The 27,379-nt window shown below is 40.1% G+C and overlaps 1 protein-coding gene across 1 annotated transcript in view; it reads left to right on the top strand.

Annotated features, from left to right (window-relative positions):
• Positions 1-27,379, top strand: part of Bdp1 (B double prime 1, subunit of RNA polymerase III transcription initiation factor IIIB) — a 97,172-nt gene that overhangs the window by 43,547 nt on the left and 26,246 nt on the right. Inside the window, exons 17-30 of the mRNA XM_059276294.1 lie at positions 6,466-7,657; positions 8,281-8,462; positions 9,071-9,293; positions 11,031-11,203; positions 12,143-12,347; positions 14,695-14,834; positions 16,866-17,067; positions 17,291-17,484; positions 18,302-18,686; positions 21,558-21,680; positions 23,578-23,614; positions 24,045-24,137; positions 25,548-25,776; positions 26,319-26,479. Of these exons, the coding sequence (XP_059132277.1) occupies positions 6,466-7,657; positions 8,281-8,462; positions 9,071-9,293; positions 11,031-11,203; positions 12,143-12,347; positions 14,695-14,834; positions 16,866-17,067; positions 17,291-17,484; positions 18,302-18,686; positions 21,558-21,680; positions 23,578-23,614; positions 24,045-24,137; positions 25,548-25,776; positions 26,319-26,479 (3,539 nt within the window). The remainder of the gene's footprint in view (positions 1-6,465; positions 7,658-8,280; positions 8,463-9,070; positions 9,294-11,030; positions 11,204-12,142; positions 12,348-14,694; positions 14,835-16,865; positions 17,068-17,290; positions 17,485-18,301; positions 18,687-21,557; positions 21,681-23,577; positions 23,615-24,044; positions 24,138-25,547; positions 25,777-26,318; positions 26,480-27,379) is intronic.

Below are 27,379 nucleotides of genomic sequence, written 5' to 3' on the forward strand. Positions count from 1 at the left end.
AGATCCTGCAGCTTTGGGTACAGTCCCTTCATGTGCTCCATCGGATCACAGATGAGGTGGATGTGAAGTTGGCCAACACATAACCCTGATTCTAGGCCTGGGTGGTTGCGGGGTTGGTCAGCTTGCCAGCTCTCCCCTGTCCTCACCACCAAGGTGAGCTCTTCTGCATTGTCCTGGCGAGTTCACCCCTTGCAACAGTGAATAAGGGGTGGGCCAGGTCTCCTGTTTTCTTGGCGTCAGGGTCAGATCCCCTCACCTTCACCTTCAGGGTCAGCTCTACTGTGTTGCCCAGGCATGGCAAAGGGCCACTCTGCCGGTGCTGCAGCTGATGAGGGGCAAGGTCAGCTCTCCCACCTGCCTCAGGCATTGATGGTGAGGTTGAGTGTGGGGTGGGGTAGGAAGAAGGACATCTTTCCCCTGAGCATGGGACCACGGACAGATGAGATTGGATGGCTCTCCCATGCTCACAACATTGGGGCTGGCTCACTCACACCTCTACCAACAGGATTGGCTCTATTGTGCTGCCCAGGCAAGGTGCAGGACCTGTTCTCCCAAGTGTTGCAGCTGGTGGGGGACAAGGCCAGCTCTCCCACCCTTATGACTTCAGGGTCAGCTCTCTCCAGCTCATGCTGCCACATGACAGATCAGTAATGGGGATGGTTAGCCCATACTCACAAACTTCCTGGCTGGCTCATCCACACCTCTGCCAGTGGGGTTGGCTGTATTGAGCTGCCCACTCGAGGTGCAGGTGGTGGTGGACAAGGGCAACTCTCCCAGAACGTTTTCCTCACCCTCTGCCACCATCTCCCATGCAATTGGACTATAGGTGCATACCACCAAGCAGTTTCTGGATATTTGTAATTAATATCCAGCCTGACATTAGCAACTTCCCTCTGTAAAGGCAGTGTCTTTACTGTTTTACCATGTGATACTTCTGGCCTTTAAACATCCAGGAGCCTTGGAAACAATTCTGAGTTTCTGTGTTTTATCTAATTTTGACTTATGTATAGATAATAGGCAGTTTCCCCATTTTCTCTACTCTGAACACTCTGTCCTGTTCAAGATTCTATTGGAGAAGGGAAGGCATCTCAGAACGAAGAACACTTAAAAAATTCTTAGATAAAGTAGTAAGTATTTCTTTGAAACTTAGTCCAGGATATTTAAAATCTTGTATACTTCAACTAAGTATGTAGGTATGTATTTGGAGGTGATTTGAGACTGATGTAGTTCAGGTTAGCTTCAAGCTCACGTAGCTGAGGATGGCCATAAACTTCTGTTCCTCCACCCTCTTCCAGGTACTGGAATTACAGGTGTGTGCACACACACTTGACTTATTCCTGTCAGTTTGTCTGCTTTCATGACAAATGTATGTCCAGGGGATCAGGTCATCAGACTTGGTGGCAAGCGCCTTTACCAGCTAAGCTGTCTTGGGGCCCAGTAGTCTTTGATGGTTTCAAACATGTTTGCAATATATCTCGATCTTACCCACCCCTGACTCCCTCTTCCCAGTCCCCCTGTGACCTCCTCCCCTGTATCTCCCATCTGTTTTTATCCTTATGCCCTCTCCAGTTTTCTTTGTTGCTTTGGAAACCCTGAGTCCAGTTAGTGCTGCTGCTGGAATGTTGACTTGTCGTCTTGTTAGCTTACTCTTGGGCAGGTCACCATAGCTACAGTGCGTTCATGAGGACAGAGGCTGTGCCGTGTCCAGATGACGTGTTTTGCTGCACCCTTCCTCATCTTTCAGCGCTTACATTCTTTCTATCCCGTCTTCATGAACTTCCCTAAGTCTTAAGGGAGTTCCTATAGGTGTTCCATTTCGGGCCCAGCACTCAACAGTCATTTATTGTGAACACTTTGATCAGGTATTTCTGAATTCCCTGTTGCCCACTGCAGCAAGAAACCTCTGACCAAAGCGGATGGCAGCCTTGATAGACTCAGAAGACAGTTGACATCGTGTCCTTTTAGGGAAACAGCAGTGGAAGGTCCCCAGCTAGGGCCTATAACCTCCTCAGTGATGAGCTTTTGAGCAGGTTTCCAATACCAGACATGACTTCCCTCTTGTGATGTAGGTCTCAAATCCAATCAGAAAGTGATTAGTTCTCACACATGTGCATGTGTGAACACACACACACACACACACACTTATGACAGTGTTGCACCATTGGGCACATCTTGCCTGGCAGGTCAGTATTACAGCCTTCAAGGTTCACTGGGTAAGACCATACTGGAATGTAGTGGGTAGCCATTCCAGCTTTGATCTGGAAGTTTCAACCCCCATTGAGGCTTCAGTAACTGTCACGCCTACAAGGCGGGGCCAAGGGAGGACCCTGAAGACCCGAGGTCCAGATGTGCTGGCTCTCTCGGTTCCAGGACCCTGGACGCTGGAGGTAGACCAAGCAGAGTTCTCCAGAGAACACCGCCAGACTGCACCTTTCCCAGACCCTGTAACCTATCCCTTTACTTGTAAGTTACCCCACAAAATAAACCTCCCTTTTAACTACGTGGAGTGGCCTTAATAATTTCACCAATATCGGAATTTCTTCTCCCAGTGCCTGCATAGCATCTTCCCACACTGTGAAAAGTAGCCAGCAGAGAGGAGGCTTTCTGGTCAGTTCAAATTGGTTTCTCTATGTCCTATAATGAGAGTGTATTGTATCTTTAGCAATGGGGTCTTACCATCTAGTTATTGTGAGCAGCCAAGAGCAGTGGTGATAGCTTTAGTTGGTTGAGGGGCCTCTAGAACCTTCCTGACTGATAACTTCATAAAGAAGTATCTCATATCTGGCCCTAAGATGGTTCATTTAATAAACCATGTCCTTGTGAAAGCATTGTCTGCCCATACAAGGTGCCTGTGTTAAAATTCCTTAAAATGTATTTTTTTTGTGTGTGTATGTGTGTGTGTGTGTGTGTGTGTGTGTGTGTGTGCAGTTAGCTTACAGAGTTGTAGGTTTCCATCGGGCTCTTGATACATTTTCAGTTTTGGTCAGTCTGCTCCATTCTCTCTTCCTCCATCCCCCAACCCAATCCCCACATAAACCTTTAACTCTCAGTGTTCCTCCCCCACCTTCAGAGCATACTGTTTTGTCTTAGCTGCTGCTTAGAAAAGTGAAGAGAATCATAAATGACACTGTGAAATGAACATCTTCCATTACTATTAAATTTCCTTTTTTTGATTTCTAATAATTTAGGACTTAATATTATCATTTATTAAAGTTCATGATAGCTGTAAGTGTCTCAGTTAAATATAGTTCAGAAGGCTGTCTTCTTCCTAAGGATCTGCCTTCTGTTATCAAACTCACGTGAAAGGTAGTTTTTTTTTTTTTTTTTTTTTTTTTTTTTGTGAGCTTTTTTTTGAAAGGTAGTTATTTTAAGCAGGAGAAATAACTAATGAAATGTGCCCTTTTACTTTGTCTTTTTTTTTTTAACTTTGATATAGTGGCCCTCGACAGACATTGCTTGTACTGCTTAATGATCCCAGGCTCATTTGTTGGTGGGAGGTGGTTTGGCACTTGAGTGGACTCTGCTAAATTTTTCTTTACTTTTCATTAGCTATCATCTTCCAAAAGTGGACAACAGATACTGTTTAGTTACTCCAAATAGGTTTTAACATTTTTGTTGTTAATAAGTACCATGGGAGGTTGATCTTAATGCCTGTATTCAGGCATCTTTCCCATAGAAAAGTAAATATTGAAGTTCTTTTTCCTAAGAAGCAATGTTTGTCTTTTCATTAATATGTCTTTTCAAAAATATATTACTTTTAATGGACATAGTAATTATAATAATAGAGTATAGTGCTGACATTTTAATTCATATATACAAATATATCAGATCAGGGTAGTTGACATGTCTTTTACTATGGACTTTGTGTTAGGAATGTTCCTTTCTGTTAACTATTTTGATTTAGTCAGATTCCTGAGCCATAGCTATTCTGCTGTTGTTGTGTGACAGACTTTTACTGGGGAGATGCAACACATTCACATCCGATCACCCTAGATAGGGAGCTCTTGAGAGACCAAATTGTTGCACCAATGTCCAGTTTGGTGAACTGATGAATTTTATTGGAATTACGTATAAGAGTATAGGTTAGGGGTTGCTTACAGGAGCAGAAATGACTCAAAGACAGCTATGTCACCAAGACGCACCCCAGCATTGGTGACAGCTCATAAAAGCTAGGGATCTGGAGCACACTGCACGGCCTGCTGGTAGCTCAACAGATTAGACAGTGTGCATCAATTGGTCCGGGCTTTTCAAGGCAGCTCTTCTGGTCTCTGCTGCTTCTGGGGGGCTGGGCTTATCTGAGAGTCTTGTTTGCAGCTTGCCTTGTCTGAGGGTTAGACTAATCAATTTTTACTGTTTATGTACTGTGTGTGTGTGTGTGTGTGTGTGTGTGTGTGTGTGTGTGTGGTGAAGCTGGTCAGTTTCAGGTAGAGTTTATTTTTTCATCCTATTCAGCTGTACACCTTCATCTGCTCTTCAGATTCTCTTCCTGCAAGCTGTTTTCAATGAAACTTTGTAAAAACTTAACATTTATTTGTTCCTATTCAGTGTGTGTGTGTGTGTGTGTGTGTGTGTGTGTGTGTGTGTGTTGGTATTCATGTGCTATGGCATGTTAGAGAGCAAGTTTCACAAGTCTTTCTCCTTCTGTCTTGGGTTCGGGGAATCACCCTCAGCTCATCAAGTCTGCAGGGCGAGCTCTTTACCCTCTGGGCCATCTGTTGTCCCAAATCTTTTTAAAGCTGAGTATATGGTGATGCACTTGTTCAGCCTGACCTGCTGAGTAAATCTAGTTTTCATTTGGTGTAGCTTGTACCCAAGATGAATGACTGTTTTTTCTCCTTCTCTTTCCCTTCTCTTCTTCCTGCCTCTATCTTTCCAGAGTCTGGTTAAGTAGCCCAGGCAGTCCTCAGGTCTGTAAACCTCATGCCTCCACAGCCCAAGTGCTGGGATTTCAGCACACACAATTCAATGACCTTTCCTTTTTCTTTCATTTCTCCTCCTCTTCTTCATCCTGTCACTCGTTGTTCCCCTTCATATCCCCCCCAAATCCCCCCACTGTGTAGTATTGGCTGGCCTAGAACTGGCTGTGGAGACCAGGCTGAGTTTGAACTGAGTTTGATCCACTTGCCTCTTCAGAGTGCTAGGACTAAAGCTGTACTCTACTTCTCCCCACTAATGACCTTACTTAAAAGCTCCCTTTGTATATTTTACTGGATTTGCCATCTGTTGTGATGATTAAAATACAAATCAAAGAGTGCTGCTCTTCTGGAGAGCAAAGCGCTTGATGTAAATGGTTGATTGTATGTAAGTAGAATTCAGCAAAATACGTTTTCTATCCTTCTATCTTGAGAGCATGTGCTCTTAAACTATAGTAACAGAAATCTTCTTTTAAATTGTCTTATAAAAGTATAAAGGGTAGATCTTGTTCTTAGTCATAAGACATTTTCTTACTTGAGTCATACTTCCATCTAGCTATTGAGGTCAGCAGGTCTGTTGTGACTGTGTATGTCTAGGTAAAAGATGGTAGGAGTACAGAGGTCAAAGTACCAGATGCAACTTGAGCTAGCATGATTGCAAATTTCTGCAGAGTTTTTCCTAGCCATTATTTGTCTAGGATGAAGTAACAATTACAGAGGGGTCATTGAGGGTCACTATTCAAGCACAGTCAGCTGGTACTCTGATTGACCTCATTAACATTCTCTACATGTGTCTAGCCATAAATAGATACAAGTAATTATTGTAAAATTCTGTTGTAATTTCAACTAATTGGATTGTTTCTCTCGTTTATTTTCCAGTTCTATCTAGAGAGACATTCGTGAGACTTGATTAATTTTCTTCTTCTTCTTCTTCTTCTTCTTCTTCTTCTTCTTCTTCTTCTTCTTCTTCTTCTTTTTCTTCTCTTCCTCCTCCTCCTCCTCCTCCTCCTCCTCCTCCTCCTCCTCCTCCTCCTCTTCCTTTTTTTGTACTGTGAGTAAACTCAGGGCATAGTACATGTTCAGCATGTAGTCTACCACTGAACTACAACCTCAGTCCTTCTATATGCTTTTATTTATTTATTTTAAAAACATAAAACAAAAAAATCAGGGTCTCTCTGTGTAGATCAGGCTGTCCTAGAACACTCTGTGTAAACTCACAGAGCTCCACCTGCCTCTACCTCCTGAGTGCTGGGATTAAAGGCGTGTTCTACCATGCTGGGTCTTGTATATCATTAAAATTTTATTTTATTTTCATATTTTTGAGACAGAGTTTCTCCATATAACCCTGGCTGTCCTGGATATCACTCTGTAGACCCGGCTGGCCTCAGAGTCACAGAAATCCTTCAGCTTCTACCTCCTGAGTTCTGAGATTAAAGGCGTATGCCACCTCGTTTGGCAAATCTTGAGAGTTTTTAGTGTTTCTATAGGATTTCTTTAACTGTCATCTGTTCAACTGGTGTCTGGATTAAAATTTGTCTCTCTTCTTTTGTAGTATTCACGAGAGCAAGAAAGCAAGTAAACTGAATCTAGCTCCAGTTCTAAGGACTCGATTTCAAAAACCAAAACCAAAACCAAACACAAGAAGAAAAAGAATGACCTCCAGGGAAGGGGTACCAGAGGAGATTCCTGTTTCTGGAGAAATAGCAGTAACCTTGGAAGAAACTGCAAGACCAGACACTTCCCCAAGGGAGAAGATAGCAAATGTAACTATTGCTGCTCTTTCTGCTTCTCCTTCCACTAGGGAATTGGAATCAGATTTCAAAGACACTGGAAGAACTGACACATCTTCTAATATGGAGATGTCAGAGATGACGGATGTCACTGTGGAAATGGAGATAGGGTTGGAAACAATTGGAAGAGAGATTTCCCCAGGGGAGACGGCAGCAGAAATGATTGACATCCCTATGGAAGCAGAGACAGGTTTGAAAGCATCTTTAAATGAGATTTCTCCTATGGAGAAGGTGCCAGAGCTGATTGATACCACAGAGGAAATTTATACAAATTTGGAAGAAACTGGAAGAAGAGAAATATGTCCACAGGAAAATGGCCCCAGGGAGGTCGGTCCAATTAGTGAACCAGAGACAGGCTTGCAAGAAACTGGAAAAGAGTTGCCCACAAGAGACAGGACACCAGATATGATTGATAGCACTGAGAAAAGGGAGGCATATTCAGAAGAAACTGAAAGACGAAAAATACCTGCACCAATAAAGGAGGCAGAGGAGGCCCAAACCGTGGGTGAAGTGGAAACACACCTGAAGGAGACTGGAGGGGAAACTTCCCAAAGAGGGCCGGCAGTGGCAGCTGCAGAGCAGCTGGCTGGTGGGGTCTGTCCATGCGGCAGCACAAGCAGAGAGAAGGCGGGAGTGGAGGGGAGTGCTGTGGAAGAAAAGGAGCTCGACCCGAAAGACACTGGAGAAGGAGACGCTTCCTCGGTAGTCATGGCGTCAGGACAGACGACTGCCGTTGAGGAAACTAATGGAGATTTGAAGGGAGCAGGAGAGAGTTCTGTCTGTTGGGAGAGAGGATCTGGAAAGGAAATGGTGGCAGACTTAGAAAAAACAGAAAAAGTAGATGCTGCTCCAGGAGAACATGAACTAGAGGAGCATATCTCAAGGCAGCCCGAGGCAGAGGGAATTCAGAGCAGCAGTGACAACTGCAGCTCCGGGCCTTCACTGGATAGAAGAGTATGTATTTCTCCATCTTACAATGTTTGAAAACATTCCTCAGCAAGGTTACCAAAATAATTTAACATTGTTACCCTTAAGTCCAAAATACTTAACATCGCTACTAAAAATTTAAAATCTTTTCCAGCCCTAATCTTTTTGTCTCAGGTTCTTCAAGAACTGGTGTAGTCACTTAAAAAGTTACTAATCCTAATGGCAGTTTGAAGTTGCTCATTTAGATAAAAATACATAGAGGAAATTGGACTGAATTTGTAGCAACCTTAGTATAAACATAGGCTGCATATGTTTCTATTTTCTCTGACACTTTACTGTTCCTATTGTTTGTAGTTCATACACTTAACATTTTTGAAGATTTCTTCTTAACGTGTGTGTGTGTGTGTGTGTGTGTGTGTGTGTGTGTGTGTGTGTGTGTTATCTGTGAGATTTGGAGTAGTCATAATATACAATATGAAGGAAGGGATTTCTGGATTTTAAGTTTTCATATTTGTGATTTTTAATTTAACAGTTGAAAATAAGCCTTTGTATTTTTAAATCACTGTTTTGGAAATAAGCTTTTGTTTAAAATATATGAAATGCTTATAGGATTTCTGTTTTTGATGATGTGTTGTGATTCTTTTCTCTAGACTATCAGCAGTAAAATATCAGTGATGCCTACATTTGTGGAAGAAAAAGAAAATACTGACAAGGAAGTGTCAAGTCACTTAAGTCATGTGGAGTCTTCGTCACAGAGTTCTGGACACCATGAAACAGAACCAGGGATACCACTTCCAGATGTCCTAGAGCACTTTTCAGATACTAACTTAAGGTACAAGTGTGTAGGTCTGTGTGCCTTTAAAGAAAAAGAATGTGAAGTTCTCTTTGCTGATTATGTTAAATTAGCAAGTGAGCTTTCAAGCCATAACATAAATTGGATAGTGTTACAAGTTTTAAGATAGTTTATGGAAGATTGGAAGAAAGGATTAAGGCCATTCTGATAGATAGCCAGTGGTGAGATTTATTAACAAATTTTATGTAACACATACTCGTAAGTCAATATGGGTTTGACCAGTACTTTCTTCATGCAAAAAATGATAGGCTTGTACCTGGATTGTTTAACTCAATGGTTTTCAGAGTTTAATGGATAGTTCCATTTTTTTCCGCCTTAAAAAATAGAATTAGACAGATGCAGATATGAGGGTGCATGCTTGTAATCCCCACACTTGTGAGGTAGAGGCTGGAGGATGAAGGACAGTTGAGGGCCAGCCTGGCCTAATAGAGCAGATTTCAAGCTAGCCTAGGTTACAATGAAAAACCGTGTCTAAAAACAAAACAAAAACAATTAAAAGCTTACTGCCAGTCCCTAAGGTTGTCCTCAGTTCACTCACTTTCATACTTCAACTCATTCTAATCATTTGATAATCCTTGTTCCAAAAGCAAATCTCTTCCTCAAGAACAGAAGCCACTCGAAGTTAAACCAGCTCCTTTTCTGAGAAATCGATTCAAAAAACCAAAACCAAACTTATCAAGAGCAGCTTTAAAGAGAGCAACCGCAGAAGCAGAACACTGTGTACTTGGGAAGAAATCAGAAGCAGACAAAATGGAGACCATTGTGTTACAGCAGGACAGTGAACAAGCTGATTCTCCCTCTTCTCAACATGTGAGTGAAGATTAAGGGGGAGGTTTGTCTGTGGGTTTTGTTGTTTGTTGTTACTATGGTTATTAAACCATCAAAAGTTCATGTAGTTTTAATGTCTATAGTATTGTTCTATGCATAGTGTGCTTTGTTATTCCATATAGTTTATGTTAAAATATTGGTTATTTGGTAGGGAAATATGGGCAAATGTGTGTTTTGGAAGGCATCAAAAACATTTTAGGTTCTGCTTGACATTCTGGTGAGATCACCATAGCCAAATGATGTACTGAGTTCCTCAGGAAAAATGGGAATATAGTGCTTTATTTCACTGTTATTAAGGCAACATGAAAAATGAAATGCTGGGGGGCTGGTGAGATGTCCTAGCTGTTAAGTACACTGACTGCTCTTCCAGAAGACCTCACATGGTGGCTCACTACCATCTGCAACTCCAGCCCCAGGGGATCTAAGGCCCTCTTCTGGCCTCTGTGGGCACTGTATACATGTGATGCACAGACATACATTGAGGCTAAACACTCGTACACATAAAATAAAATAGGAAAAGTAGTTTAACTTTCACAAAGTTAGAGAAAGTACAAAAATACAAAGAATTATTCTAAAGTGCAAAATATGAATTTTAATTCTAAAAAGTACTTTAAAATACATTCAATTTAGCCAGGCCTGGTATGCAGACCTGTAATCCTAGTTACTTGGGAAACAAAGATCACAAGTTCAAGGTTTGCCTAGATTATAGTGTGAGTTCAAGGCCAGCCTGGGCAAACTTAATGAGAACCTGTCTCAAAGTAGAAGTTAAGAAGAAAGGCTGTGAGAATAGAGCCCAACAGAGGAAAGCTTTCCTAACATCTGTGAGGTCCTAGGTTTAACCCCAGGACTACAAGGACGAAACAAAAACTAAAAGCCAATTGGAATGGTAACATTTCATTTTAGAGTTTCTGACAATCTTGAGATTGTCAAGATAATCAAAACGTGAGAGCCCTGTATCCCATTCCTTTTTCCTCCCTAATTAATCTAGCAATTTTGAATATATACATATAGATGTATTAGTATTACATTCCACAATTGCCAGCATCCCTTAGCATCAGATATTTCTGCTTAACATAATATGTTAAACTGTTGGGCTCAGTACAAAAAAAAAAAAAGGATTTTTAATGTGGTTATATACTAGAGTATTTAAGGCTAAACTTAGGTGTGGTACGGTCTGTACTTTATAGTTCTAGCTGTCTAAGAGGCTAAAGCTGGAGAGCTGCAGGTCAAGGCTAGCTCGAAAATAGGCAGCAAAGTGAGTTCCTTTCAGTGTAAGGAAATTCAGGAGCCAGGTGTGTGGCACCTGTCTTTAATCTCAACACTGAGAACCAGAGGGAGTTCCAGGGCAGCCAGAGCTATACAGTGAGACTCTATCTTTAAAAAAAAAAAAAGAAAGAAAGAAAGAAAAATAATTAAAAGTTAGTTCAGTGATAGAGTATTTGCGTTGCATGCTTGAGGACCTGATTTCAATGCCCAACAATGTCCTCCAAAAAAATGAACTTAAAATTTAATTTCCTATTGGAATACAATCTTACTTCCAGTGCTTTATTCATCTTTTATATGTGGAGGATGACCCTGAGCCTTCTCCATGTGTATGCACATGTATGTTCTTGTTTACATGGTAGGAAGTAGATACTGCCCCTGTTGTCCACAAAGAATGGGCCAGTTTATTCTTGCACTTATAGCTTGTGAATTTTTTTCTTTTTAAACTTTCTGAAGGTACCTTCCCGAATGGCATCAAGAGAAAATGATAAATTGGGTCATGAGGAGGAGGCTGTGATACTACCATGCATGCAGACTGAAAAGGATTCTTCACTGCCAAATTCATGTGAACCTAAAGAGGATTCTCAGTTAACACAAAACCAGGAAAATGGCTTAGTTGTTCCTATTGGGTAAACAGTGATATTTTCTTAAAAATCTAAGATAAGAGATGCTTTTCTTTAAAACATTTATTTTTTTTCAAGTGCTATAGAGAATAATTGGTCTAATTCATAGGGGGGGGGTCACCTAAAATTGAAAATTAGATGGGATTGAACATCTTTTAATGCCATTTTCTTCCTTCCTTCCTTCCTTTCTTTCTTTCTTTCTTTCTTTCTTTCTTTCTTTCTTTCTTTCTTTCTCTCTCTCTTTCTTGTTAACTGTTTATGATTTATGGAAGGTAGAACACTAAAATATATATGTATATGTGGTAAAATTCCTTCCCTTTTAAAAAATTGGCAGAATACATACATAATGTACAATTTACCATTCTTAACCATTTTTAGTTGTACAAACCTAATGATATAAGTCATAAAGCATTGTCTCATTGTTTGCAGGCAACACCACCATCCATCCCCTGAACACTTTACTTTCCATAAACCTTTTAATGAAATTTGTATTCACTAAAGTGTAACCTCCACTTCCTGCTTCTTCCCCTTCCTTCTGTTGTTGGCACCCACCATCCCATCATCTGACTTTTATACATTAGGTTATTTTAGGCACATCATATAAGTTTATTAACATTTGAGAATTAAAATGAGGTTACTCCTGCTCCACCGCTCCCACACCCCCTTATCGTTTCATCTTTATTGTGCTGGAGATTAGCTGTAGGCTTTACCCTGGCCATGTCTACTTTCCATTTGGCTACATCTCCAAACCTGAAATAATGTTTTTCCCCCCCATGGCTCCCTGAACTTTTATAACACGTTTTTGTGATGAGAAGATATTTCCCTTGAGTGATTTGAAAAAAATATTTTCATGGGAGTTTACTGGAGGAAATTCAAGTTACATGTTCTTCTAGTTGTCAACTTTTTATAGTCAAGCTCTCTCTTCCTCCTTGTCCTTTTTTCTAGGACTCAGAAGATGAATGTGGTCACACAAGAAACAAAGCAAAGTGTTGTCCAAATTACTCTTCCAGTGAGAGGTCGACTTCAAAGACCAAGACCAAATGTACAAAAGGCCAGACAGAGGCAGATAGTAGAAAAAAGTGAACTTGAAGGCTCAACTAAGAATGAAGGATCAGAACTACAAAAAGATGAGACAAAATCCCTGATGAGGGTGAGAGAATTGATCCTTAGTGTGTACTAAAACAACAAATGATAGCTCAGCCTTGGCTTGTTCCTCACATTCTTATTGTTGAATCCACCCTTTGCTGTTTAGTATGTTCTGAAGAGTTTTGTAACTTTCCCTTAGTACTACAGTAGCAATTCTCTAGCAAGAAACAGCAGTTATATCATGTATATGCACTGATAATGGTATACTGTTTCGAATGACAGTTTAACTTTTCAAAGAACCTTTCTTACTTACCCTTTCAGAGAGTGTCTCATTATTTAGCTGAGACTGGCCTTCATCTTCCGGCCTCAGTCTCCTCAGTGCCGTAGTTACAGAAAATACATCATCGTTCCGTCCCGTTCAGCCAAGTTACTGCTTTTTCTTTTGCATTCAGTGTGTAGCTGAGACTGGCCTTGAATTTCTGATTCACTTGCCTTTCCGTCCCAAATGCTGCAATTGTAGGCATGTGCCACCATGTCCAGTTCTGTCTAGTCTCTTCTGTAACATTTACTTAATTTATGTGTGTGGGGGTGGTGGGTATGTGCACATATGTATGTACACATGCCACAGCACATACACAAGGTCAGAGGATAACTTGTGGGAACACGCTCTCTTTCCCATGTGTATTCTGAGGCTTGGAGTCAGGTTGTCATGCCTGGTACTTTTATTCTCTGGCCCTTAATCAATTTCCTAATAAGTATTTTGGTATTAGAAAAAAATAAATCTAAGCTGGGCAGTGGTGGTGCATGCCTTTAATCCCAGCACTCGGGAGACAGAGGCAGGCAGATCTCTGTGAGTGCGAGGCCAGCCTGGGCTACAGAGTGAGTTCCAGGAAAGCTGCAAAGCTACACAGAGAAACCCTGTCTCGCAAAACCAAAAAAAGAAAAAAGAAAAAAAAAAAAAAATCTAAGTAGTATAATGCCCCAAAATGTTAGTCTCAAGTAGTCTTTGGTTTTGCATTCTTTTCTCTGGGTGTTAATATAAAACCTAGATTAAAAGTCATTGTGATCCCCATTTGGACGGAAATATATAGCTAGAGTTTTCCTGCCTGGCCCACAGTCAGGACAAATCTCTCTTACCTGCCAGTCCCACAGCCGCTCAGACCCAACCAAGTAAACACAGAGACTTATATTGCTTACAAACTGTATGGCCGTGGCAGGCTTCTTGCTAACTGTTCTTACAGCTTAAATTAATCCATTTCTATAAATCTATACCTTGCCACATGGCTCGTGGCTTACCGGCATCTTCACATGCTGTTTGTCATCGTGGCAGCTGGCAGTGTCTCTCACTCAGCCTTCCACTTCCCAGCTTTATTTTCCTCCTTGTCCCGCCTATACTTCCTGCCTGGCCACTGGCCAATTAGTGATTTATTTATTGACCAATCAGCAACACACTTGACATACAGACCATCCCACAGCAGAAATACTTAAAAAAAAAAACAAAAAAAAAAAACAGTTAAACTTTTGGTGCTGGGGATCAAAACCAGAGTTTTGTGCATGCAGTGTGCATCTGAACTGCACCCCTAGCCCTAATCAGTGCTAGTTAATTCAAATTCTTTATTTTATAACAGATGGCTTTTAGAGTTGGTGTGTGCAGGTGTGATAAGTGTACATGTGTATGTAGGCATGGGTCAAATGGTAATATAGGGTATTTTCTTTTAGTTTTTGAGATATGGTTTTTCCCTAAACTTGGAGCGTATTGCTTTAGCTAAGCTAGAGAGTGCCAGGGACTCCACTGTCTACCTTTCCCCCAGTGCTGGGGTTACAGATGTGCTCTGCCACATCTGTGTCCCATGTAGGTGCTGGCAATCCAAACACTGGTCCTCTTATTTGTTGATCAGACACTCTTACCTACTGAGTCCTCATCCTAGCCCCCTCTTGGGGCTTTTAAAGTATATGTAAACATGGGATGGTAGTAAATCATTGCACTTCTTGATCTGAACTAGGTGACCTTGTGTGAGCAGCAGAACATGGACACTGGATGCCAAGTTGAGGCCATAATTTTAAAAACCTGAATGGCTTAGGCATGGAGCTCAACAGCAGGGTGTATGCAGATCTTTCAGGTTCAGTTCCTAGCATCCCAAAGAGAAGAAACAAACAGAATGCTCTTTTTATTGATTAAAATATTTTAAAATGTTTTAGTGTTAAAAAATAAATCATATGGTGGAGGGGGTGGTGACAGCAGGGCACGCCTTTAATCCCAGCACTCAGTAGGCAGAGGCAGGCAGTTTGAGGCCAGCCTGGTCTACAGAGAGAAGTCCAGGACAGCCAGGGCTGTTACACAGAGAGACCCTGTCCTGAAGAACATAAATAAATAGATACCAATCATACTCACTTAGTTGTTGTCTTTGCAGGTGAACTCTCACATTGAAAGTGAAGTTGATGCTGTGTCCTTTGGAGTTTCAGAGTCCAGAGTGAATGAAAGTCACAGCTGTGTGGTTCCTGTAGAGAACTTAAATGTTCACAAAAGCAGTGTTTTAGATGAACAGATAAGGTGAGTCTGGTTTAATGAGAAAACATAAACCTTGTCAAATATGTTTCTGATTGTTACATAATTGGTCTTATGTAACAGTGTCCTGAAGTTTGGTTTTCGTGTTTTGTGGTGCTGTTGATTGAACGAACCCACTGCCTTTTACATGCCAGGCGAGTGTTCCACTATTGAGCTATGCACCCCAACCCTTCTTTATTTTATCTGAGACAGAGTTTTGCTAAGTTTCCCACGCTGGCTTTAAACTTGCTTATAGGCCAGGCAAGCCATGAATTTGTGATTCTTCAGTTTCAGCCTTAGTAGCTGGATAAAGCTTGTGCCAGCAGGCCTATTTAAGTGAGGTTTAAAATGTCCTCATTCTGGGCCAGGTGGATGGCACATGTCTTTAATCTCAGCACTTGGGAGGCAGAGACAGGAGGCTCTCTGAGTGTAAGGCTATCCAGGACTATGAAGAGAAACCCTGTCTCAAAACACACACACACACACACACACACACACACACACACACACACACACACACACACAAATTATCTTATTCCTTATTTTTATGCCCATGATTTTGTTGCTTCCCTTGAACTTCGTGATATTTTATTCTTTTTTTTTAAAAATATTTATTTATTTATTATGTATACAGTATTCTGTCTGCACATATCCCTGCAAGCCAGAAGAGGGCACCAGATCTCATTACAGATGGTTGTGAGCCACCATGTGGTTGCTGGGAATTGAACTCAGGACCTTTGGAAGAACAAGCAGTGCTCTTAACCTCTGAGCCATCTCTCCAGCCCGATATTTTATTCTTAAATATCTTTTAAATTATATTTTATTTTGTGGTAGGGGCACATGTGCTACTGTGGGTGTGTGATTAAAGAACAGCTTTCAGGAGTCGGTTCTCTCTCTTCACCATGTAGGTTCTGGGAATTGAGCTTAGTTGGTCAGGCTTAATGGCAAGTGCCTTTACCCACTGAGCCACCTTGCCATCCCCTATACTTAAATATGTTTTCACAGTCATATGTCGTGACATTCTCTCTTGTAGATTGAACCTAATGACTCTAGTACTGAGCTACACCCTCACCCCGTGTGATAGCTTTTAATTAACTTGTTTTTCCAGGTACCTTTTCTGATCCTGAAATGTACTAACCAGCATCATAACCTTGCTAGAACTTACTAGTTTTTCTAACAGAATGCTTAGTAGGATTGGTACCTCTTTTCTGTGTATTTTGAGGGTTGGTTTCTAATGGATAAGAACACACACATATACATATACATACATATATACATACATACATACACACACACACACACACACACACACATATAGTTTGCTTTGTATCTGTGTGTTTGGGGTTGAACCCAGTGTTTTGCTTCTAGCACTAGCAAATTACCTGCCGCTAAGCTATATCCCTAGTCCTTCCTATATAAGTTTTTTCAGTATCCTAATTTAGGTCCTATCCATTACTGAAATACTTTCAGAAGTCCTTAGGTAGCTATTCCAGCTACTTTGATAGCTTTGGCTTTCTTTGAATGTTTAAACCTTGTTTTTGTCTGAATTTTGGTTAAGAACTTTGAGACACTGCCTGTCAATAAGACCTTTCCATGAGCTTTCAGGAATGTGGTAAGATAGACTTGCTGTCAAGCAAGACCATTGTGCATTTGTTCGTGTGTTATAACCCAGTTGAAGCTGTGTTTTAAAGTGCTGTTATAAAATCTGTGTTCAGCTTCTGTGGAAGTTGGGAGTACCTTGTTTTTTCTCTGAAAATCACTTAAAGTTATATGAAACCACTGAATACCATAACTAGTGAGTGAAAGTAAAGAAAGATTAATACTATAAACTGTTCCCCAGGCTATACAGAAAATGGAAGTCATAAAGCTTTTATGTTTTCTGTTTCATGTATAAAATGAGTATTTCATTTTACATGCTTCGTTTTATTTCCAATTTATATATAATCCTTTGAACTTAGAATCAGTTTGAATCAGAATTGTTTAATGTTACGTTGACAGAGAGTTCTGTTCTTGAACATAACTTGTGCTTCATTCTAGGCGTGAAAATAACCCTCCTGTGCCTAGTCCAACACAGCTGATGAGAAGGCGATTCCAAAAGGCTAAACCAAATTTAGGAGGAGCACATCATAAAAAAGAGCAACCAGGTGTAGAAAAAGACACAGCAGACCAGAGCACAGCACCAAAACCAGAAGACCATGTGCTGCAGGAGGGAGACTTGGACATGCAGCTTCCTCTAAAAGTAAGAGTTTGTCCCCTGGGTCAGGGTTGGGAAGAAGAGCAGTAGTCCTTGCTTTGTGCTGCACATATTTCCGTAAAAAGCTGTGATGTTACAAGCTGGTACACATTTGAAGACTGATCACCTGTGGCCTTTTATGTTTAGAGGACTAGGCCAGACTGCTAAACCGTATTAATAAAGATTGTTTCCATGGTAATATTACCTTTTTTCTCCCTCCCCCTTTAAGGAAAAGATAGAGGTTCTGACACCTCTGGAGATTTCAGCAAGAAAAGATTGTGTAGTTCCTGAAGAGTCAAGTTCTGCCAGAGATGATGCTCAGCTGAAAGCTGCACCATCAGGAGGTGCTAGGGACGAGATTGTAGAGGACCATCCTACATCATCTCTGGGACTTGACGAGCAGGGTCTCAGTAAACAAATTAGGTAATATTTTATTTTAGAGACTCAGAATAGGAAGTAAAACGTACTTATTCGTTAAAGAAGTTTTGCCTCAACGTACTAGTCTTTATTTACAAGCCTATTTTTTATTTTTATTTGTAGCAATGTGCAGTTTTTTCCTAGCAAATGATAGTGTGCATTACCACAGTAATAAGAATGCTAATTCTAGTTTGTAAACAATAATGAACAATAACTTCCATAATTTTCAAGAAAGTGGGAAGGAACATAAGTTCTTGAAAAACAACATTGTTTTCCTAATCTGTTTACCCAGTGAGATAAACCAGTACCACTGTTTGATCTCATATTCATTGTTGATTGGTTCCAGATATTTTGTCTTTTAGTGATTTCTAGTTTTGTGTTTATCTCAGTCACCATATCATAGGTATAAGGCCAGTATTAAAAACTTACTGTGCAACATTTATAGATATGTAACTAAGAATTCACTCTGAATTAGATACTAAGAAGTAGTTAGTTCCTTTCTTATTTTCATGGCATATGTTTTTAAAAGAATGGGTAGGGCTAGGGATATAGCTCAGGAGCACATTTATGTAGGCCCTTTGAGGCCTAGGTTCAATTCTAGCATCATAAAATGAGATGTATCTATCATTATCATCACCAGTGCTGGGAGTTGAACTTAGTGTTTCACATGCTGGGCAAGTGCCCTGCCACTGAACTATACTCTTAGCCCAGGATCTTTATTTTAAAAGTTGGAACTGAGATTTTTACTCTTAACAGTTAGGCTTTCATTGAGATGATCCTGGTGCATACATGACTATAACTGTAATTTTGGTTCAACATCCAGCAGTCCACAACTATTGAAAGAATCAAATTCCAAAACTACTCCGCATCGAAGAACAGCGCTCTCTTCTGCCTCTGAGTGTGAGACAGATCACAGTGGGAAAAGAGCATCTAGGAAGATGAGACCCAATGTGCCCAAAGGACGGGGATCGAAACGAATTCGAGGTAAGACTGCTAAGAAGGAACCTAGAGCTTCCAAGTCCGTGTTGGTGACTCTTCGGGCTTCCCAGAAAGAGGATGAAGATGATGCTGAGGATTTTGATTCTGACTATGAGGAAGAAACCTGTCATCTTGCCCCAGAAGAATTAAACAAAGCACCAGTGTTTGTACCTGTTGGTCTGAGATCCCCTGAACCAGTGTCTGCTCAGATCGAAGAAACAATGGAAGAGGTAGTTTGTGTTCTTCTGTTTTGTTGTTTTTTCAGTCTTTGGCACTCACCTCCTTTAGTGGGTGATTATTTCTGCTCTTAGTGATTATTAAGGTCTGTCAAAAGTAGTTTGTTTGGGGCTTAGTGAATAGCTTAAGGACATCAGCAGAAGTGGCCTGCATGGGCATCACTCAGTTGTCACTGTCCTTGCTCTACAAGGGACTCAGTTAACTATGATAGAAACTTGCTTATCTGTAAACTACTTGTATCTGTAAACTGCTTAATCTACCTTTTAATTAATTTGAAAAAAGTTTTAGCAGGTGTTTTTCTATTAACTCTATAATAGGCTTTCTATATTGTGGTTGGTAGAGAAGATAGAATCAATCTCTCTCTTTCTTCTTTTTTTTTATTTTTTATTTTTCTTCTTTTGTTTCTTGTGTGTTGTTTTTGAGGCAGGGTCTCATGTATCTCACATTGCACATTGGCCTTCAAACTTGCTATGTAGTCAAGGATGACCTTGAACTTCTGATCCTCCTGTGTCTACCTCCCCAGTGCTGGGATTACAGCCATGTGCTGCTTCAACTGGTTTAAGAAATGTTGAAGACAGAACCTACAGCTTCATATATATGAGGCAAGCACTTTACAGTAGAGCCATATCCTCAGTATCCTCCCTCCCTCCTTCCCTCTCTCCCTGCCTCCCTTTCTGCTTTCTTTCTCATTTTTATCATTACTCTCCATCCAAAAGAATTCCTCATCTTGCGAAACTGGAACTCTTGTTTCTGTATAGCTCCTGAATTTCAAATCCTCCTCCCTCTACCTCCCAAAAGCTGAAATCACAGGTGTGTGGTGCTGGAGATGGAACCGGGGCTTTTACATATGTGGCATGAGCTCTACCAATTGAGCCACATCCCCCAGTCCCTGCTTCTCTGCTCTTGGTTCTTTTGGAGATAAAGTCAGACATGGATTTGCTAGAATACATGGTAATTCTGTATTTAAGTTAAAGAAAGATGAGTTTTCCACAGTGGCTGTACCATTTTACTTTGTCACCAGTAGTGTTCTAAGGTTCCAATTTCTCCCTCTCTTCACCCCTTCTCACTCCCCCTGCCTCTCTTGCTCCTTCCCACTCCCCAGCCCCTCATTATAAGCGGTCATTCTACAGCTGCAGTATGCCCCACTCCTGGTTTTTTTTTGGTGGTAGTGCACACCTTTAATCCCAGAGGCAGGCGGAGCTCTGAGTTCGAGGCCAGCCTGGTCTACAGAGCGAGTTCTAGGACAGCCAGGGCTACACAGAGAAACCCTGTCTCCAAAAACCAAACCAAAACAAAACAAACCAAAACAAAACAAAAACAAAAACGAAAAAAGCCAGCAGCCATTCTAATGTGAGTAGATGTGAGGTAGAGTACACTCTGCTTCCTCGTCACTGTGGCCTCACAGTCCAACTCTTTGGCTTTAAATTCCTGTTCTCATTCATTTCTTTGTCACTCAGCTGGTTCACTGAGCAGAATATCTGAATCAGTTCTGTAGAAGGATTTAGAATACTTTCTGAGTCATTCAAGCAGAACCAGGAGTTTGCTAAGATGGTGGTAATGATAGAGAAAACAATTCAAGGAATAGTATGTGTGCTACTTCTGTTAAGAAATGATGCAGTTCTCGAGTCTGTAAAGGTGCATTTGTTAATGGAGAGGAAAACCTACCTTTAATTTACTTAGGATTAATAATAACATGTTAAATGTCTAAAGGTAAATGAGTTAGAATTCTTGAAATTAACTGAATAATATTGAAAGTTCAAAGTAAGTATACTGAGTGTAAGTTTTAGTATATGCCAAGAAAATACCAAAGAAAGTTAGTCTTGTGGAAGGACAACTGGTTAATACTGCATGGAGTTTGATCTATGAATCTCCCCCCCACCCCCACCACCACCACCACTTTGGCTGAAAGCTAATTGCTAGTGAAATTAGCTTCCAATAATCAAGCTTTAGGATATGTCTCTGAATTAATATGGAGTATCTTCTTAATGGCACTGTCTTTTTCCCTGTTCTGGCAATCAAAGTTAGGGCCTTGTAGACATGGACTCTGGACTATACTGAGCCTGTCATGATAACAGTTTTGATAGCTGAACGGGGAAGGTTTAAATTGTATTTCCTTTAAGCTGGCTGGAGAGATGGTTCAGCGGTTAAGGGTTCTTGGTGCCCAATCATGAGGACCATAGTACAGATCCCAGCTTCCAGGTCCAGCAAACACCTGTAACTCTAGCTCAGAGGGATCCAACACCTTCTACTGGCCTCTTTAGGCTCATAAATGTGATCATCTATACTGACCCCTACACATACTTAAATAAAGTCAATCTTTTAAAAAAATTATATTCCTTTAACCAGCTGTCAAGTGAAGAGTGTGAGTGAACCTGTTACCTTGGGTATCAGGATTCATGCAACTGTGGGGTGGGGAGAGATGGTTGTTGCACTAGGAGGATAAGGTGATCAATATTTTTAAGCATATTCAGTCATCTCTAATATTTATGATACTGTACAGTTTTAGTATTTTAACATAGTTAATCTGTGTTTTTCTATCGAGGGCAGGGACCAAGAGTATCTAGTTTGACTTTGTATCTCTATGTTTATATGCTTGTATTTTTTATGTTAGCAAATGGAGGAAATTGAGACAAAGTGAAGGGAATGGGAAGTAAAATGCCACCTACTCAAAAGATTAGCTGTAGAGATTTTGAGTACTTGTAATAGACTCTGACCGCTCAGAAAAGTAATGTTTTCCTTTTACTCAGTTGTTAGTCACTAAGAATTGCTGTCATTTAGTTTTTAAATTCTGTAATTGTGGCATATTTCTTCATTCATGTTTGTAATTTATCACATTGAAATGATAACACTTCTCACGACGACAGCTTGAGATAACCATGGATGTTGCAGACCTAGGATGTGTGACTGTTGTTGAACCCCAGCGTTCAGACACGGATACAACAACTCAGGATGTGCAACCAGAAAAAGATCCGCATTCACCATCATTTGTAAGTACTTTGACTCGTATTTTGCCTTTCATATGTTTACCTCCCTAAAGAGTACAGAATTATTTTCATAACTTTGTTTATTTTTTTCCTCTCCTGTAAGGAACTGTTTGTATGAATAGTTGAGACTTGTGAATTATCATGGATTTTAATTTTGATTGTAAAACTTATTTTTGTGTTGTTTGGTAAAGCTCTGAATATCATCATAGACTTTAACCTTAAAATTCTGAGGCGTAAGTCTATGTTAAATAAATGTTACAGCAACTACACAAAATTAACTACACTATTATAAATCCTTGTAGAGATGGATTTTAAAAACCACCAAAAATCCCATGTGTTTTTATTTGGGTCCGTGAGTGCTGTTTTTCCGGCATGTGTGTCTGTGTGTGCGCCATGCGAGTGCAGCCGCTTCCAGGAGGTTTTTCTAGTGGGTCTGCAGAAGAAACCTCCCTTTCCTGTCTTCCTGCCTTTCTAGAATTTACTAGTGTTTTGTCATTTCTTAGCATTCCAACCTTGGCTTCCACTGCCTTCTGACATTCTTCCTGCATTTGTGTTGGGTCTTTTATTGACATGTTGAATTACAGCCAACCCTACAGTTTTGTTTTAAACTGAGTACATTTATAAAGAACTTTTCCAGGGAAATTTTACTTACAGTTTTGGAAATTTGAAATTCAATTTATACTACTTTCCAATTTGAGTGTGTTTTATGTCTGTTTCTTGTATGATTGCCCTGGCTAGAGCCTCTATTGTAAATCAACTTCTAGACATAGTACAAGTGGACATTCTTGATTTGGTCACAGTCTTAGGGGAAAGCAGCCGATCTTATGTCATTAAGTATAGTGGTGGCTGTGGGGTTTCTAGGATGGTCCTTACCTCCTAAGGAAATTCCCTTCTGTGCTGGTTTGTTTTGTGTTTTGTTGTGAAAGGATTTTAGACTTTGTCATGTGTATTTTTTGAGGGTTTTAATTTTTTTTTTTTTGTACAATACAGATGTAAAAATATTTTTGTTACTGTATTTACAAGTTGTAATGGCAGTAGTTTTTGGCTGTTGAAGAAAACTTATTTCCCTGAGATATTTCCTCCTTGATTATCATGTATGGTTTTTATATGCTTCTATGTTCTTCACTAGTATTTCAAATGTATTTATGTTCATATTCGTAGCAGATATTATCTCTGGGTTTTTGTTGTTGGTGGTGATGGTGGTGTTAGGTGCTGAAGTCTTGCTCCTCCAGTACCTATGGTGGAGAGAGAGCGGAAGCAGCTTAGAGGACGTCTTAGCCACTAGGAGCTGAAGAGAGGCGGCAATGAGCAATTGTGGTTCACAAATGCTTGTTTCAGTTGCCAGTGTTTTATAGATCTTGCTGAATAGCTGTTTCCCATTTGTTTTTGCTCTTACAACCAATTCTAGAGGCTATCAATGTTTGCTTTTTAAGTCATGTTTGGTAGTCTTACTGGACAGCAGGTCATTGGTACTCCTCATGCTGCCTCTCTGGACAGCTGTCTCCTGTGCATCATTTATTAAAATTTGTTATATTTTAAACCACTCAGTGTAGAAAGTTTGTGTCCTCTCCCAGGCTTTAGTTTTTATTGGGTAAAAACTGGTAGCAGATCTGACTAGAGTTGAAGGATTATGACTGTGAGGATCTAAGAATAGTTAGATGTATACAGCAATGATGAGGAGACAGAAAATCAGGAATGAGATATAAAAGACTTTGGCCTTAAAGTTATTATTTCTGTTCTTATTTGTGAAGCTTTATGATCAAACGTAAAGTAAAAGTTATTATTATAGCCAAAAATATAGAAAGACTTATAAAATGTGATGCTTAACAACAACAACAAAACCAGAACATTTGTTTGGGGGATGCACTTAGGATGTTACTTATCTTTTCCTTTTTTTTAGGAAATGGTCATAGGTGAACAGACCCAAGAAGAACCAGGTAACTGTTAAAGAGTTGATTAAAACTGCTTGGTTAACTGTAGCATGATGATTAGCAGTGGCAATAGGTAAACAGGACAGCTTTCTAAAGTGTAGAACAATGACATTAAGCTGTTACCTTGATAGGAAGCGGGGATTCTCAGAACCTAACTTTAGAAGGTGAGCCTAGACTGGATAATGTTAAGTAAGGAAGTAGTGATGTTTCCTCTGGAGCTGCACAGTTGTTTAATGTGTGTTTTCAGGAACTAACAGTCAACATTGATGGTCTGTCTCTAAATATGTAGTATATGACCAAACTGCGATACTCGTACTGGGATGGTGGTAGGAAGGTGTTGAAACTGTTTATAGAAGATGAGTGTCTGAGTAGTCTTTCTAAGTGAAGAGACTTCTGGATTCACTGTTCTGTTGTAATGCTGGTCTGTTTCCTCCAGGTCCCAGTGACGGAAGTACGGAAGCTGCCATAACTTTACTTACAATGGGAGACATAGTTTTGCAGTCAGAGGTCATCACTGAACAGGGTGATGGTAAGAATGGAAGAGAGGCTCTTAGAGATCAATTTTGAGATGATGATGCAGTTGCCATATTAAGAATAATTTGGGGGTGGTACTGGAGTGATGGCTCAGCGGTTAAGAGCACTGGCTCTTCTTCCAGGGGACCTCAGAGCAATTCCCAGAACCCACGTGGCAGCTCAGAGCTGTCTGTGGCTTCAGTTCAAGGGTATCTGGTAACCTCACACAGACATACATGCAGGAAAAAGACCAATGCACATAAAATAAAAATAAATTATTTAAAATAAAATAATAATTTGGGGCCGGAGAGATTGGCTGAGCTGTTAAAAAGGCTAGGCTTATAACTAAAATACGTGAATAATTAGGCTGGGCTTGGTGGCCTTAATCCCAAGCCACTGGGATGCAGAGGTAGGCAGATCTCTGTGAGTTTGCAACCAGCCTGGTCTGCATAGTGAGTTCCAGGCCAGCTAAAGCTTGAGAGGAGATGGGGGCGGGGGAGGAAGGGAGAGGAGAGAGAGAAAATTTATGTTCATGGAATAGTTATCTAGTACATCTTCAGCCTGTGTACCTGTAATCATCATAAACATCATTGGATAATGGAAGTCAGTGACCACTGATCACTTTATAGATATTTCTTTAGCAAAGGGTTCCTGCCTGACATGATGATCATAACTCTGATAAATCTATGAATGGGGCAAATAGTAGTTACTGAGATGATTTATTCTAAACTCTTCTAGTAGTGGAAGGAGCCAAAGGAAATGCCAGTCTAAATCTTTAATACATTAAGCCAACTTAGAAGCTATATAGTTATTGTTATAATTTTTATTTTTGTGGTATGGAGTATGGAAGCCAGAGCCTTGCACTTGCTAGGCAAGTACTCTGTAACTGAGCTGAATCTCCTTCCCCAGAAGCTGTGGTCTTTACTCATTATCTTTAACTACAGCTAATTGTATTCCTGATAATTGTTTTGACTGGTAATAGATGACCTGCCATTCATTTTAGTTGTTAGACTTGTAAGTTCATAACCATGCATTTTTCGGGGGAATATGTAATCTGTGTTCCAGGTAGGGCATCTTTCTCAGTGGCAGAATATTTTAGTGGAGCCTGTCACAGATTTCTAGTACATAAAGTATAATTTTCAAAAACTAATAAACGAAAATGTCCTGTCTTGAAATCTATTTAGAGTATATAGTTATTGAAAGTAACAAAAGACTAGCTTTTGCTTAGAGTACTCCAAAATTTTAGTGATAAGAGTAATTATTAAGTCAAATTTTAAATGAAATGTGAGATAATGAATTTAAATTTGTATCCTACTAGAACAAACTTTAATATTGAAATTAGACCATTATTGAATGTTGAGGAATTAATTTTATTCAGGTAGCTATTAATATTGGGTCAATTTTAATTTCCTATTTTTTTCTGCAGTAGGAGTATGTGTATTTCCTGATGTTCATTCAAAGGATAAAAGTCATGTTCCTTTTAGCCCAGATAAAGTAAATCACAAAATTATTCATGAATATCAGGAGGTTTCTTCACCTGTGATTAGTATGTCGCCTGCATCGGTTGAGGAGAACAAGATTGTATCGGAGGAACAAAGTACTAGAGACGAAGCTGTACTGGAGGACGAAGTCCTGGAGGATACTGTGTCAACCAGGTTATTTTCATATTCAGTTCACAAGTACAGTTCAATAGCATCATTCCTTCAGTTATTAGCATCTATAGTGCTTCTACATAAGTTTAAAGTAGACAATGCTAAGTTTTCACATTAATTTAAAGATGAACCGATACTGATAATGGTTTATTGGTCTGCATATAAAATCACAGCAGTATGTTTTCTGTGTCTTTGGAACGTAAGTGAAATAGGTTTATATAAATGCGGTCTGTTTTACAAACATGGTTCTACTTTCTTAAGTCTCTTAGTAAACTGAACCACTTTATAATTTCAGCATTCAGAAACGAACATTTGCCAGGTGTGGTGGTACAGACCTATAATTTTAGCCTTCTGGAGGCTGAAGCAGGAGATAGCTTGAGTTTAGGGAGCCTCTTGTGTGTGGAGACTCTATCCAAACAGACAAGCGAACGATCACATATAGTCTGATACCTGGATGGTGGTGTGTCAACTGTATCAGTACTAGACATAACACTGCAAAGGGACTCTTGCACACTTATACCTTTCTCTTGTCCCTTTTCTTCTAGGAATACAGCTTCGACAATGACCAAACATTTGAGACTGGAGAGTCATTTTACCCCACCTGAACCAGATTCTGAGAAGATCCTAGGGGTCTGTGGGCTCGACGGTCATCAGGAAGTTGCCAGTTGTTGTGTAACCAAAGGGACAGACGTGGAAATTCAAAGAGGTGAGTTTCATTTTTCTCTTAAAAAATTGCATGGACAAAAGATCCTTTAGGGCCTGAGAGATGATGGCTCAGTGTGTAAAGGCACTTGCCACATAAGCCTCTAGCCCTGAGTTTGATCTCTGGAACCTGTGTAAAGGTGGAAGGAGAGAACTGATTCCTCTGACTTGTTCTCTGACCTTCACATGCTCGCTGTGACACATGCCACTCCTGTAATAATAGATAGTTTTAAATTTTATTTTAAATCCTTGTGTGTGGGAATATTTTGTTCACGTGTATTTTGAGAGGGAGGGAGAGAGAACACACCTATAATTCCAGCACTCTGGAGGTCAGGGCTATCTAAACAAAAAGTGTTGTGTTTGTTTATTTTAAACCAGTTTGATTGAGACACGATTCATATACAGTACAATTTACCTACTTAAAGTTTACAGTTCAGTGGTGTTCTGTTCACCAAACTGTATAATTACCACCATCAGTAGCTACTCTCCAATCTTAAGCAACCACTAATTTACATTTGCATATTCTAGATGTGTCATGTGAATAGAAACATACATTCTGGCCTTTACTTAGCATAATGTTTTCAGAATTCATTTATATTGTAGCATATAAAATACCTTTAAAAAATTTACTGTCGTGTATGTATAGAGTGGGGAATGAGTTTGTGGAAGCTGGAAGACAGCCTTGTGGAGATGTTTCTCACCTCCTACCTTTACAGGTTGCCATATTTTCTTGGTAAGAGTCTTTACTCACAGGCCCTTGTTTCTTTTATTGCCAAATAATACTTCGTTGTATAAATATACCACATTTTGCTTATTGTGTGTGTGTATGTGGGGGCATGTGTGCCACTGTATATATTGTATACATGTGGAGGACAGAGGGCAGATTTGGGTTTTCTTCATCTAT

Source organism: Peromyscus eremicus, chromosome 11 (genome assembly GCF_949786415.1).
Source record: "Peromyscus eremicus chromosome 11, PerEre_H2_v1, whole genome shotgun sequence".
Lineage (NCBI taxonomy): Eukaryota > Metazoa > Chordata > Mammalia > Rodentia > Cricetidae > Peromyscus > Peromyscus eremicus.